Genomic DNA, 14,926 nt, shown 5'->3' with positions numbered 1-14,926 from the left:
CAGTAAGGCTTCTGGTCAACAGCAGGGTTCAGTTTTTGGCGAATCAAGAATTATGCATGGAGGCATGGGTCCTTAGCCTCTTTGTTGTTCAGCTGTACTATCTGAACATTGAAATTGTGCTAAAAACCCAAAACTCTTGACCTGAGTTATACCCGTAAGAATCAGCTGTGAGGGTGTCATGGCACCCCAGATCGGAGTGGAAGTGCAGGCATAAGGGATAGATGACAGGAAACACTCCTGCAACAAATAATCAATTTGGAACCTCTCCTCTTGTTACGGACCCTCTCCAAAGCCAGACTTGAACGAGCACATTTGTAGGAAGTTTTGGTGAGTACTTGCACCTCCAAAGACACGTGGAGTTAAGAACGGTGTGCTTCCTAGGATGCCCGAGGGAGTGAGTTATGGGGTTGGATTCTTAGTCTAGCACAAATTATAACTCTCAGCGCTCAGTTTTACCTGGAGGAAACCTTTGGTGACATTGCTCTTCCAATGAGTATAGAAGATGGTTTGATGTGTGTGAGTCACGATTTCCTTAGCTTCAGAATGATAAAAATGGAGATGGTCCCACAGAGGGAGCCAGGGTGAAGGAGTCCAGGGCATGTGGTCAGCCTTTCCGGACCACACAAATCACCTGCAGGTCTTGTGAAAATGCAGACTCTGATTCAGCGGGTCTGGGGGTAGTGCTCCTGGTGATGTCATCGCTTGCTGATCCTTAGACAGACACCTTGAGAGGCCAAGAGCACCATCTGATGGGAGTCTCTTGTGGAGATGAGGGGGACCTCAGCGAAGAGAGGCATTTCTCCCAATGCCCATGGGCTCAGCAGGTGTTGTCGGCAGCAGTGGGAATAGAATTGCATCGATGTGCCCAGGACTCAGTGAGAGAGAACATCCGCTGGGAATCGCCTGTAAGAGAAAGGTGGCTTTGTCCACAGCCAGACCCAGAGTGGGAGCCACCGGGCCAGCAAGAATGTTCCCATCTCTTCTCTCAACTCTGACCCATCCTCACTACTGAGCTTCCAGGGTGGCCAAGGACAATTTACTCTGGGACACTGGGAAAGGTGGGTGGGTGGCAGCTGGGTGTAGGCGGGTCCTGCACTCATGGCTGGTGGAAGGTGAGCTGTCCTAGGCACCTATTGCACGCAAAAGGCAATAGAAAACAGATTTGAAGATATTTGTTCCAGGAGTTCCCTGCCTCATGTAGTGTGACAGATACTGGCTAATTGTTCACCGGGTGACTTCCCCTTCCTCTGGGTCATAGAGCAGGGCCATTTCCCAGCTTGCCTTCCAGTTGTGTCATCACACAACAGAGTCCTGGCCATTGCGATACGAGAAGTGACACGAGCCAGTCTTAGGCAGGCTGTGACTCCCCCCTGCCCCGTCTTCTGCGCTCCAGTCCCCCCCTGCTGGCTGAACGGGGTAGCCCTCCACAGACCATGAGGAGGTTGGAGACATGAGAAGGGAGGACCGTTGGTCTCTGGATGACTGGGGTCAACAGACTGTGTCATAAGGGAGAGAACTAGAATAGGAGCACAGGTTTATTGTGTGGAGCTACTAGCCCCTGTGATTGTTGGCTAAAATGTCTAGCCTACTCGAGGATAAACACGGGTGGGGGTGGAGACTCACTAGGGCCAAACACCAACCACTGGGAGTAAAACTGGGTGATGTAGCAGCTTGTACCTTTAACGAGGTCTTTCTTTGAGTCACTGTGGGCAAATGTTTGGCTTGTGACTGCCCTTGGCACCGAGTCTTCTGTCTTTGTAGGGTTTGCCGTTTCATCCTGGGCTGAAAGGGGTAATGGTCCCTGGCAATCAGCAATGAGACAATGCCACTTCAAATTCCCTACTTTCCGACGCTTGACAACCTTCAGGAGCTGAGGCCATTTACTATATTGGATTTCCCAAGGCTTCTCTTCTCTTCATCCAGGGAACTTCTCTTGCTTTTTAAAATATGGGATGTTATCTTTTTATAACAGCTTCTAAGCCCAAGAGAATGACAACAGTCCACCAATTGCAAAGTTGTCCGGAGAACTATTTTCCCCGACAATGCACACGTATGTACAACCTACTTACCTACAAAGGTATCCAAAAAGTCACTTTTGTAATACTAGGATTGGTTATTTTATTCAACAGTAATGTTGATGAACCACAATAGGGACCATTGGGTGAAGTGGTTTTTCTTGTTATCACACAAGACCCAGTTAGACTGAAATCAGTTTAACAGATTCCCAAAAATAGGTTCAGCAAAGAAAACTGTTCTCCAGCATGTGACAGAATTTATACACGTTTCAACCAATCGTTTGAGATCATGGCCCTCCAGCCCCTTTGTTTGCTGAAATCTTAAAAGATCAAAACCTCAAATTGAATTTGGTTTCATTTCATTTTTCTCCAGAGCTTTGATCTCCCCCTTGGAATTTATCAATAGTTTCATTCTCTTTCATTTTCTTTAGACTTTGGACACTAAGTGGTGACATCAGGAAAATGTCACCTGGGCAGGCTCACACACCTTTCTTTGAAGCAGTGCATGTTCCCTGGGGCTGTCGGAAAGGCGAGCCCGCAGGTATGCCAGCGATCTGCTCAGGACTAATTCAAAGCAAAGCAAAGGCACATTTGAGGCATTCCTATTGTGAAACAGCAATGGAAATGAATGCATAGATTTATTCGCCTTTACTATTTTCTATGAGAAGACACCTAGATCTGCTTCTGCCATTGTAACAATCAGGGAAACCACAGAAAATCCAGATTGCATTGTGCTGAAGTCAAAGCATACAAAAAAACGTGATCGGTATAAGTAGGCTTTTTAAAAATCTGAAAATGATCTGAGAAATTAGAACAGGTAATAGGAATGTATTATAGGCATCTAATGAGACCTAGCCTTTGAAAAGCTCATCTTTAAAGTTTTACAAAGCATCTTGAATTTTAGAGAAACTTCCTGGGTCCACAATAATGGAGCAGCCCAGGGGGCTACAGTACTTAGGGAAAGTGAACGAACTACAAAGGTAATTCTTTCCAGTCTGTAACCGTGCAGGCTACAACCCGGTGCTATATGGGGATCTTTGTAACTCACATGGGTAGAACATTGTACTAGAATTTGTTTGATAAAGTCATTGCTTATGAATAAGATGTAAAGGGAGTAGAATGGGGGGAGAGAATATATTTTTAGTTTTTGAAAGCAGTGCTACTGTGTTGGGAAACCATGAGCGTTCCAGAGAATTTACCATTGCACCATAAATAGAAATATAATTGCTTTCAGCTTCATTACACGGATTTTTATGTGCAGCTAAAAACAATTTGAAAACTGTAATGAAATTATACTAAACTTTTACTTGGAACAGCGTTGTTGTTTTTCCAGCTAATTTGATGATTTTTTTGTTGTTGTTCTTATTGTTGTTGTTGAAAATTTCCTGATGAGACGAAAAATAAAAATAAATCCTATTAACTTCTAGATAAAGATATACATTTAAAAGTTGGGGGGGGGGGAATCAGTAAGTAGTGCAGAGTAATAGCCAGGGGTGAAATATGTCCCATCGCAGAATGTTATTATAAAATAACTTTATGCTCTTTATTGTGACATGAGTTGAGTTTGTTGCTGGAAACTGACGGCAATAGAATTTTGACAGAAACTTATCCCTCTTTGTAGATTGTGGGATTTGTAACATACTTTTTGTCCAACTTATGTAATGTTCATATGTGATACTCATTTACAAATGTCAGATTTTAATTGGTTGTTGCTTTTATTGGGTAGATTTATGTAAGCACAATTCTGCTAAATTAGTTACCACAATTTGAGAATAGTAATAATATATTTTTCCACTCGAGAAAATACATTTTAAATCATTTTAACCCACTATAAACATTTTGATAGTAGTTTTTAGAGACCACTCGTAAAGCATTTTTAAAAAAAGCAATAATATTGGGCAGTGTTTGAACACAGAGTAATAATTCATACCAATTACTTTGCTAAACATAAGGTCTCAGGCCCAATAATATATCATAATTCATACCTTATGGGCTGATAGCAATTAAAATACCGTCATGAAGTATATTGCGAACATACATAACTGTTGAAATCTTGCTTATGTGGAATAACATTTGGTGTTTTATTAACCAGAAGAGTACCTCTGTTTATTTTGTTGACAATGTTGTAATCATTAGAGAACCATTCCGGGAGTACCTTTAATATACACACAGACTCGGACTTTATGTCATATTATTATGACTCTTAATACTGTTTCTATTGTCACGGCTATTAACGCTTTTGAGTCTGCTGACTATCCAGTCATGTCAGAACAGGTACAATGAGATGGTTCTAAAGTGAGGTCAACACACACCCGAACTCTCCCCCCAACTGTGAAGAAAACAAACCAACTGAACAGAAAGGCCTACTTACTGACTTGGGAAAATGTGTTCTAGAAAGTCTCCGAGGGGTTTGGCCTCTGCCTCTAGAAAGTCAACAAACATTAGATGAGACAAAAGGGATTACTAGATTGAGTACATATAAACTATCCCGGGATGCCCACGGTACCTCTAGCAGGTGGCAGTTGGGTCACCTTACACCTACGCAAGCCCTAACATGAGACCAGGTTAACAGAATAGATAGTGGTGTCGTCTGGACCCACACGTGTTTGGGACGGCCTACTTCCCGTAAGCTTTCCCTTGAAGTCTTACCTCACAGTTTCATACAACACCGTATCCCCAGTCATTGAGTTGGAAGATTTTAAAGACACATTTTGATATAATAAATAGAAAATTTCTGCACCTCAAGTTAAAATGATGTAGACCTGGGAACCGTAAAGTTGAGGGTTTATGGTCTGACAGCCCACTTAACGCTCTGAGCTTCAAATCCAGGATGAGTGTGTGTACATGAGACTTGCCATGCCGTAGGTATATATCCGTGTTAGGAATAGTGTGTGCGAAGCACCCAGAGCCGTCATAGCCAGTGCTCAGTGCACATTTGAAACAGGTTCTGGAAAGGTGCAATGCTTGAACAGTTTACTTTTCACTCTAGTCCAAATAAATATACTGTGTGTGTGGGGGGGGGGGGAATCAGTTCAAACTTTTGATCCAGTGTAGACATTAAGTGTCTACAGTATGCAAGGAATGGGCAAGGAACCATGTACATCAAGGAATGGTGGCTTCTTTCAGTTGCTTGGTGGCTGAGATTAGGAAGTCAGGCATCAGGGAGTGAGAGGAGAGAGGCAGTGTGTGGGGCTTGGTTGCCGTTAAGCTGGAGGTCAAGCAGAATGCTTCCCTGTTAGATACATCTGTAACGTTATTCGCTTAACTGCACCTTAACTTTGCCTTTCCGGTTTTCTGTCTTCTGATGCTTTAACCCCTGTGCCTTGCCAATCCTGGAGGAGCCGCCCCTGGGGACTAGTCACATTTTACAGAAAGTAAGCAACTCCCACCACTGCAGAGCCCACACTCAACAACCTCCCTCTCCAGCCACTGATCCTTCCTCCCTTTGCCCCTGCCTGGGGCCAGGTACCAGATAACTAGGGACCACCCCGCACATGAAGCCCTCTGAAATGATTCAAACTTACCAGATTCTATGCCTGCATACCCTGCATCGCCCAGCCCTTCCCAAGGGCATCATAATAAAAGCTTCGGCTCCGAAGTTCCCCTTTGCTGCCTAGCCGACCCTGAGCTTCTCCCCCTGGCAGGTAAGAAACTGTTTTAATGGAAACTGTCTCCAGATCTGGCAGCCTCATTATTATTCCTAAATGACAATTATTCTTAAAAACTGACATATGCCTACATGGTGGTTACGTCTGAGTGATCCATAAAATCCTTATTTTAAACCACTAGGGCCTGTAGCCTGCAAAATGCCGTAAGAACAGAAGAAGGTGGGCAGCAGAGACGGGATGGCCTGTCACTGCCCCTGCTGGTCGCGCCAGGGAGACGGCAGCAGCAACAAATAAACACAACCAGAAGAACACAGCTGCACCTTTTATTGGTACGGTGACTTCGCAGAGGCTGGTCTGAATACAGAGTTCCTAGTAGCGACACAGCGCGGTCTGACGGCACGGCTGAGGACGTCCCCGCAGCCACAGAAGCACATGGATAAACGGGGTGGTCGTGTTACAGGGGGGTTGAGCACATACAGCAGGTGAGCCATGCAGCGCAGCTCCGAGGGGACGGCCACCCGGGGACGCAGCATCTTTGCCCCAGGCGGCAAGTCTCAGCGAGCTCCTCTGGATCGCGTAGACCTCTCACTGGAGCGACCCTGTCACCCCACCAGCTACGGATGTGAAGCCACACGTGTCTGAGCTCCTGTGACTGATGGTGGCGCCAGGAGAGGCCACGACGGACGGAAGGAGCTCGCGAGGCACGTAAGCAGAGACACGGCGCAGGGAGGAGCGGCCTCCTCATCAGGGAAATGAAAAACTTGGGACTCCGTGCATGCGTGTACAGGCTTGGCGCTGGCGGGGCTGAAGCAGGGGCGCAGTCTCGAGGGCTTTAGGTCCTCTAGGAGAAACAAAGAAAAGCATGTGGAGGAAAGAAAATTCTAGAAACGAGCTCTTTCAAACGGGTGTTTTGAAGGGAGCACCACCAATTGCATAAAGTTATAAAACAGGGTAATAAACATGTACATCGTGATCAGGTTTGTAAAGTCCAAGGAAACACGACACCTACAAAGAAACGGAACGTGTGTCCCGCACAGCGTGTTCTAGAAAAGCGACGGGCCAGCGAGGAACACGTGGGCGGCGCTACTGTACGGCGGGCGCGCCCTTCCTCCCCCCACGCTTTTCCAGGCCCTTCTCTCGCCGCGTAGGGGAAACACGGCCCCAAGGCCGCGGAGCCCAGGAGCCAGAACGGACGGATTCCGCCTGAACGGCGGAAAGAACGCGCACGCGCATGTGCGCGCATGCGCACAAGCACAGGCGGGTCCTGGTGGCCTCTGCTGGCGCGTCCTGGGTGGCTCTGCGTCCACGCCGCGGGAAACACTGGGGGCGGGGCAGCCTCAGCGGCGGCCACCACCGGGCAGTGTCGCTGCGTCCACCTGCTGTGCGGCCCTCACATGGTGGAGTCCCACAGCTCGGAAGGCAGCCGGCCGCAGGAGGCCCCGTCGGGCTTCTTCACCAGCGTGGGCTTCTTGCAGGGAGGAGGGGGCGGCGCCCTGGGCTCCGAGGGCTGCAGGAGGTGCTGCCAGTCTCCTCTCCCCTCGCAGAGCTTCCGCCTCCAGTCCAGGAGCTCCTGCAGGGCCACGCTTTCGTTCTCCGAGAGCCTCAGCTGATGGATGACCTGGGGTGTGGGGGGAGGGGAGGAACAGCAAACACAGTGAGCGAGTGGAGAGAGGAAAAGAGCCACACCGGGGCCGGGCTGGGTGTGAGGGGGGCTCAGGCGCTGCTGTCAAGAAACTGTACGGCCGCTGGGCAGGGGGCCGCTGAAGTAAGATGGCAGACAATATAGTATGTACGACAGGTGCACCGGCCCAGGAGATGAACGTCCAGGCGATTCCAGAAACACTCAAACATGTGTATGCCCTTCGCCCACTGTCATTATACATGTTCTTACGACATCTCACACTTTCCCCTCATTTATCACAATTGTAACCCTGTTTGTAATGGGTGCTTTTGGGTTCTTTGAGGCTTGCCAGATGCTAGGGTTCAGCCTTCCCATCTGTGGGAACGTGACCCTACTCCTGACTACAGCAGGATAACCCAAGGATGGAGCCCTGCTCCAGAGGGCCCCTTCACGGTCCGTGTTAACAGAGGACCACACTAATACAGAAGTGGTTTCCAAGAGTTGGGTGTGGCAAGGGACAGCCACCGCAATATCCAACGGGCTAGCATGACCCGGGCACCTGCAACCCCAATGGAGAATCAGCACATACTCCTTTGCAGCAGCAATTCAAAGCAGCGATCTCAACTAGCAGCTATGTGCTCTCTGACCTTGGGCCTACAGAGACAGACTAGGAGAGCATCGTGCGGTGCAATTCCCTCTCGCTTCCTCAGGATACCATTTTTTCTGGCCATTCTAAACTGAGTATGCCAGACATCACAGTGGGAACACAGGAAAATTCAGAAGAAACAAGAAGTCTCAACCCACTTCCAAAATACCTACTGCTCTGTTCTGGTGCCCCTTCCAGCCTCCCCAACAAAACAAAAGAGAATACAGGAAAGCAGGACATGGCAGTTGGCTCCTGGGTAGAAGCAGTCACTCAAAAGCAGCAAGCACAGTCAGTGCTCCAGGATGGTTCTAGAGCGAACACCTTTAACCTGGACACGTGAGCCTACTGTCTACCCGCAAAAGAAGAATTAAAGCTAGAATAAAAAAAAAAAAAAAAAGATGGCAGAAGATGGAGATGTGGTGGTAAACCACAGAAGCTGGGAATTCAAACCCATACTGGGAGTGCAGAACTAGATTTCTGGAGCTGGTTACTAGCAAAAATAGATCCCTCAGACTGGATGTACATAGAATCAGAAAAAAACACAACCCCCCCCCCCCCAAAAAAAAACCTAAGTGTGGGAAACAGGACTATGATGGTCTGATCCCTGAAGCCACCTCCAGGAATCAATGCCGAAGTAGTATCCCCCCACCCCTTAAAAGGGTATTTTTCTCCAGTGTCCAGGATTGCACCAGAACAACCTGGAAATGAGGCATTCTCCCGCTGGGAAGGCTTTTGTGGAAGCTAGACTGACCCTACAGTCATAAAAGTGAGCCAAGAAAGAGAGGATGTAAAAATTATTATTATTGTTTATTTATTTTGAGAGAGAGAGAGTAAGCTGGGGGGGGGCAGAGAGAGAGAATCCCAAGCAGGCCCCATGCTTTCAGTGCAGAGCCTGATGCGGGGCTGGAACTCACAAACTGTGAGATCGTGACCTGAGCGGAAACCAAGAGCCGGATGCTTCACGGACTGAGCCACCCAGGTGCCCCCAAATTATTTTTCAGTAATTATTTAGGGTGCTAAATATGTACCAGGTCCTTTTCTAAGCACCTTAGAAACATTAACTCAGCAGTCGTCCTGAGAATTGTATAAAGCAGTGCCACCTTTTTGCAGATGAGGAAATTGAGGCCCAAAAATGTAAAGTGTAATTTGCCCAAAGTTCCATGGGAAATGGTGTAACCAACCAGTCAAGCTCTAGAGTCTGTCTTTTTAAGTATTACTTTATGCTGCTTATCACTGACTGAATAGCTGTGGGGCAGAGTTTGATGTATGCTAACGACCAGCATCCCTATGCCATGGTCTTCTTTGTTCCTTTCCTCAGTGGGGTTCATGTGGAATCTGTATGCTTCCTCCACCAATGTATTTTAACCCCTCTATTCCCTCCACCAGTGTATGCTCGGCAATTACATTTAGCCTCAATCCTGTTCACTCTATGGTTTTTAAGCAATGTATACATGTTCCTTGACCCATGGTTAGCACACAGTAGCAATCTCTGGAAAATACTGTCATGGGATTTATTCTTGTGAGAGAACATTTAATTCTACCAGTCTCAGCTGATTTTTCCCGCCAAATGTCCTTGAGAGATCATCTTTCTTAAGTAACTTAGCTTGAGGATGATCTAATTAGAAACAAAACAAAACTTTCATATCTGCATGGGATTTGATAGGTCATGGCAGTTTACTTACTAGAAGGAAAAAAAAAAGAGAGATAAATTACCCAAATCATATATTTAAAGCATCAGATAGCTCTGACAAACTGAGAACCAGAAAAACTGAAATTCTGGATGGGGAGACTCTTTCTGAACAGATCATTACCAGCTGCTTCCCCCCCCCAACCCCCGCCCTGCCCCTCCTGGGACATTTGCCAATTCTGAGTTCTTTTGTAGGTCTAGAGAGCCTTTTCTAGAAGAGAGAGGAACCATACAATGTGTTGCAGTTGTATGAGACTAGAGGCACAAATTGGGAAATTGAGGACCCTCAAAGGATGGCCATTTTCCCCAAGGGACATCTGTTACATTCTTCGGCTGTACGCACGCGTGGCGACTTAGGCCAAAGGCTTATGAAAAGCAGCGTGAAATTCCCCTGCATGGTTGGAGGCGCTTCCGAAGCAAGCATCTGACCGGGGAGATAGGAGCCTCAAGCCCCTGACTGCTCTGCAGATTTTGCAGCTGAGTGGGGCACGTGGGCCTGGGAGCTCTGAAATGCACAGCTGGAACACATCTGCACTCCATCGGGGCTAAGGAGCACAGACACCTGGCAGGCTCTGGGCCAAAGCATGGCAGGCGGTGCTGCCTGGAGATCAGGGATGGAGTAGACGCAAGCTGGTTCTCCGCTGCAGCTCTATCTGTGACTGGATTCTGGAGGTCCTCCCTGCCTCAGCTTCCTAGCGCGATGGTGGAATCTCTGGGGTAGAAAACATCGTCTGCAGGGGCGCCTGGGCGGCTCAGTCCGTTAGCTGTCAGACCGAGGCCCAGGGCATGATCTCACAGGGTGTGAGTTCGAGCCCTGTGTCGGGCTCTGTGCTGACAGCTCAGAGCCTGCTTGGGATTCTCTGTCTCCCTCCCTCTCTCCTTCTCCACCCCTTGTGCTTTCTCTCTCTGTCTCAAAAGTAAATAAGCCAAAAAATAATAATAAACATAAATAAATAAGTAAATAAATAAAACCATGGTCCACAGCATCTACAGTTTGTTAACACACACGCTTACTGGGCGATCAGAAATTACATGCAGAGACAAGGAAATTTACCCGAGAGTCAAAAGATAAAATGGATTCATAGATGATCTAGATGCAGGGCTAGCTGATAACAACTTGAAAGTACTTATGATGAAATGCCTAGGGGAGAGGAAAAGATGGACAAATCGAGGAGATAGCGGAATATACCCACATAAAAGGAGCCCCAGAAGGAAGAGGTGTACAAAGAGCGTGGCAAGGCAATATCCCAACAGATAAGTCCCCCAACTTGCAAATGGAATCAATGCACACACTTCAGAGGCTCAGCAAACCACACAGAAGGCAGACCACACGCAGGCCACCACCACCAATAAGAAAACACGAGGCGGATCCTAGGAAAGCAAAGGCAAAGCAGAAAAGCTTTAAAACCCTAAAAAAAGACACGTTGCCTTCAGAGGAACAACAGTGAGAGGCAAAACGAACTTCTAAGCAGAAGCCAGGAAACCGCAAATCACAGGTGACAGTACTGGGAGAAAGGAATTCAGCCTAAGACTCTGTTCTCGAATAAAAATACCCCTCAGAAATAAAAATGAAGTAAAGTTGTTTTTAGACAACAAAAAGGAGGATATTTGCCGTCAGAAGTCTTTAATTTTTTTTTTTAAAGTGAAAGAAAATGATCCCGGACAGAAAAATGGAAATTTAAGAGAGAATTAAAGACACCAGAATTAAATCCAGGGGTAAATAGGAGTAACATGCTTGGAACGTCTTGCAGACTATAAATTTTCTGCGGAACAAGAATGCATGCCAACAGCAATGGCGGGAGCCCCGAGGGGTTACGTGGAGTTTAGAGGTTCTAAGGTTCTAGCAATATGAGGAAAATAGCCAAAGTAACAGAATCCCTTAAGAGTCAGTAAGTCAAAAATGCAGGCTTTCTTCTCTAGTGAGACTACAGGAACGACAGGGGAAGAATGTATAATGAGCCAGTTATATGCAGAAAATGTGAAATAAGAAATACTGCATTAATTAAAAGAAATCAAGGAGGGTACAGAAAGAATATAAAAATGGAGGCCCAGTCTAACGAAACAGAGAAGAGCCTAAAAACTAGACAAACAGAATCCAAATCTCTACCCAGCTGCTGGCATCGCTCTTCCGTGGCGTGAGGGCCCCGGCTAGATCATGTCCTTGCCAGTGCATCTGATAAGCATCCAGCCCTGTCCACTCACCAGAAGCCGAGTACCACCACTCTGCGTGTCTTCTCAGTCCTAGACTCTCTCTAGCAGAGCCCTTCCTAATGACCAAAGATATATGCGAGATGCGACGCTCCGCAAAGACCTTCATGATAGGAACACATTTGCAGATTGAGCCACTGGATGGCAGTCTGTGGAGAGTGCCTTTTCGTGGCCGCCGATCTGAGGCTTGTGGGGAGGGGTCTTGACATAAAATGCCCCAATCCCCCGAGTTACTGCTTCCCTCTTTTGAAAAAATAAATAAATAAACGCACTTTCTCAGAGCTTCTCAGAGTTTACTAAAAATATCTGTATTCCCAAGTATATTATAAAAGGTGAAACTCCTATGCCCAAACCATTAGAAAGCATTTTCTTAATGAGGATATTGATGTCTTGAATAATGGAGTAAGTAAAAAAGGCAGCCATCTTTGAATCAACAACGAAGAGCTAGCTTTCTGTGCTTCCTTGATAAGCAAAAATTTGACTGATGTTTGCAATAATCAACTAATGCTCAGAATAAACCCTTTCATTGAGAGATCCCATGGAACTTTATTGTCTGTTATGGAGATTAATAGGTATTGAGTAAAGTCTAATAGGCACATAAGGATAGTTGCCAGAATGGTATAAATGAGATGTTAAAATACTAACATTATTGATCGTCGTTTAAGAAAGAAAAACAAAGAATTTTCACAGCTTATTCCTTAGATGAAGGTTAAAATTCCAGGTAAGGATACACGATAGGTCACTACTTTCAACGTAACAAAGTTCAGAGGGCATTTTAAAATTATCATCTGTGAGACAATACATAGAAGATCTGGAGATGAGCGAGGTATGCCCGGATGAATGATGTTCAATCTGCTTTATTTAGATTTATTACATTTGTTAGACTGTGAGGCAAAAAATCATATTTGTTACAGGCAGAAAAGGAGCTTTAATATTTTAGAATAGCAAACAAATGCAACTACGGATGTCATTTAAGTGGTGGTCAAGGAGGGACACGCGGGTGGCTCATTCGGTTAAGCGTCCGACTCTTGGTTTCAGCTCAGGTCATGGTCCTGCGGTTCGTGGGTTTGAGCCCTGTGTCGGGCTCTGTGCTAACAGCATGGAGCCTGCTTGGGATGCTCTCTCTCTCTCTCCCTCTTTGCCCCTCCCCTGCTCTCTCTTTAAAAATAAATAAATAAACTTAAAAAAAAATGGTGGTCAGAGCGCCTGGGTGGCTCAGAGAGTTAAGCGTCTGACTCTTGGTTTGGGCTCAGGTCATGATCTCAAGGCTTCATGGGTTCGAGCCCCACATCGGGCTCTGTGCTGGCAGCATGGAGCCTGCCTGGCATTCTCTCTCTTCCTCTCTCTCTGCCCCTCCCCTGCTCACCTCGTCTCTGTCTCTCTCAAAATAAATAAATAAACTTTAAGAATAATGGTGGTCGGGGCGCCTGGGTGGCGCAGTTGGTTAAGCGTCCGACTTCAGCCAGGTCACGATCTCGCGGTCCGGAAGTTCGAGCCCCGCGTCAGGCTCTGAGCTGATGGCTCAGAGCCTGGAGCCTGTTTCCGATTCTGTGTCTCCCTCTCTCTCTGCCCCTCCCCCGTTCATGCTCTGTCTCTCTCTGTCCCAAAAATAAATAAACGTTGAAAAAAAAAAAAAAAGAATAATGGTGGTCAAGTACTATATAAGCACCCCAAAGTATTCACCATATTATTCAGCACTATAAAGACATCTGAGTCAATGTTTCTCCATTCTTTAAATTTCCTGCCCTCTTGGTAACAACAATAACCCTCTTCCTCTACCATTATTTTGAGTTTCATGATAAATTAAGTATTATCATGAAAAAAAGAAATAATGGACTTTTTAACAAAAACTTTAGTTTTGAAAACAGACTTGTAACTACAGAGAACACACTGATGGCTTCCAGAAAGGGAAGGGGTGGGGGGAAGGGAGAAATAGGGGCTGGGAATGAAAGAGAACACTATCATGATGAAAATAATTGTTTGAATTTAGTTTTGGTATTGGGGGGGGGACTATTTCTTTTCAGGAAGAGAAGAAATGATGCCAGGGATCAGGGATGCAACTGGAAATGAGTGCCTAGCATCTGCTGGCTTGACACCCAGGTTTCACTTACTGATTTGTTGTTTGGCTAAAGGATGCCATATGGGTATCTTTTAGCTTCAAGCTTGTTTACCGTTGCTTCAAAGATTTATCTCCACCCCATGTCACTTCAGACAGCTAGTCACTTATTTATTTTCTTTTCTGGCATGTTTTATATTATAGTGTTTGGACACAAAATCATCATCTTTCAGAACCAGGAAGCAAGTGTTATAACTGGGAACTTAGAAATTGCCCCATACCTATGATGCTGGACGTCCACACTCTATCACCTCTGTGCCACACGAATATTACAAATGCTCTGCTGTTTAAAAATTTTTTAAAAATATTTATTTATTTTTGAGAGAGAGAGAGAGGGAGAGATTGCAAACTGGGGAGGGGCAGAGAGAGAGGGAAACACAGAATCTGAAGCAGGCTCCAGGCTCTGAGTCATCAGCACAGAGCCTGATGCGGGGCTTGAACTCAAGAACTGTGAGATCATGACCTGAGCCACCCAGGCACCCCGCAAATGCCCTGCTTTTAAAGGAACCATGCTTAAAAGTGTATTAACGTGTTGCACATGGCGTAGAGATGGAGCTGCTCAAAAAGAAGGAGTTTTTTTAAAACCTTCTTTCCCCCATTTACCTGGGAAAGGGGACTTATAGGAGGACGGTCTGGAGAAACTTCACAGAGGAGGAAGTACCATTTGATATGAATGTTGAAAGTTGAGGTTGCCACCATTTGGAAAAGGGGGAAAGAATAGGCAAGAAGAGGCATCTCCATAGGACCTGAGGTAGACAAGTGTCAGTAGTGACCCTGGACTCCCATCCTTTCTCAGAGGACCACCAGTCCATGAGCAGATGGGTGCTGGCTGGAGGCAGCATGGTGGAGATCCAGGGTCTACAGCAGTGCTTGATTCAAATCTGAAATCTGCCACCCAGTGACAGTCTGTGACCCAACTCATCATCCTCATCTGTAAAGTGGGACCACAGTAACAATCTACCTCCCCAAAATGCGTGAGGATTTACATGAGTAATGTGTGTGGGCCACATAAAAGAGTATGTGAA

General features: G+C 46.2%; 1 protein-coding gene across 1 annotated transcript in view; it reads right to left on the bottom strand.

Moving 5' to 3' along the window:
* Nucleotides 1-3,706: 3,706 nt before the first annotated feature.
* The window catches only part of MYO16 (myosin XVI), a 493,885-nt gene continuing 482,665 nt past the window's right edge, over nucleotides 3,707-14,926 (bottom strand). Inside the window, exon 35 of the mRNA XM_030314012.1 lies at nucleotides 3,707-7,241. Coding sequence (XP_030169872.1) covers nucleotides 7,014-7,241 — 228 coding nt within the window. The 3' untranslated portion in view covers nucleotides 3,707-7,013. The remainder of the gene's footprint in view (nucleotides 7,242-14,926) is intronic.

The sequence above is a fragment of the Lynx canadensis genome, chromosome A1 (genome assembly GCF_007474595.2).
Source record: "Lynx canadensis isolate LIC74 chromosome A1, mLynCan4.pri.v2, whole genome shotgun sequence".
In the NCBI taxonomy this organism is placed as follows: Eukaryota; Metazoa; Chordata; class Mammalia; order Carnivora; family Felidae; genus Lynx; species Lynx canadensis.
Note: the sequence above shows the minus strand (reverse complement) of the source record. Positions and strands in the feature narration are given on the sequence as shown.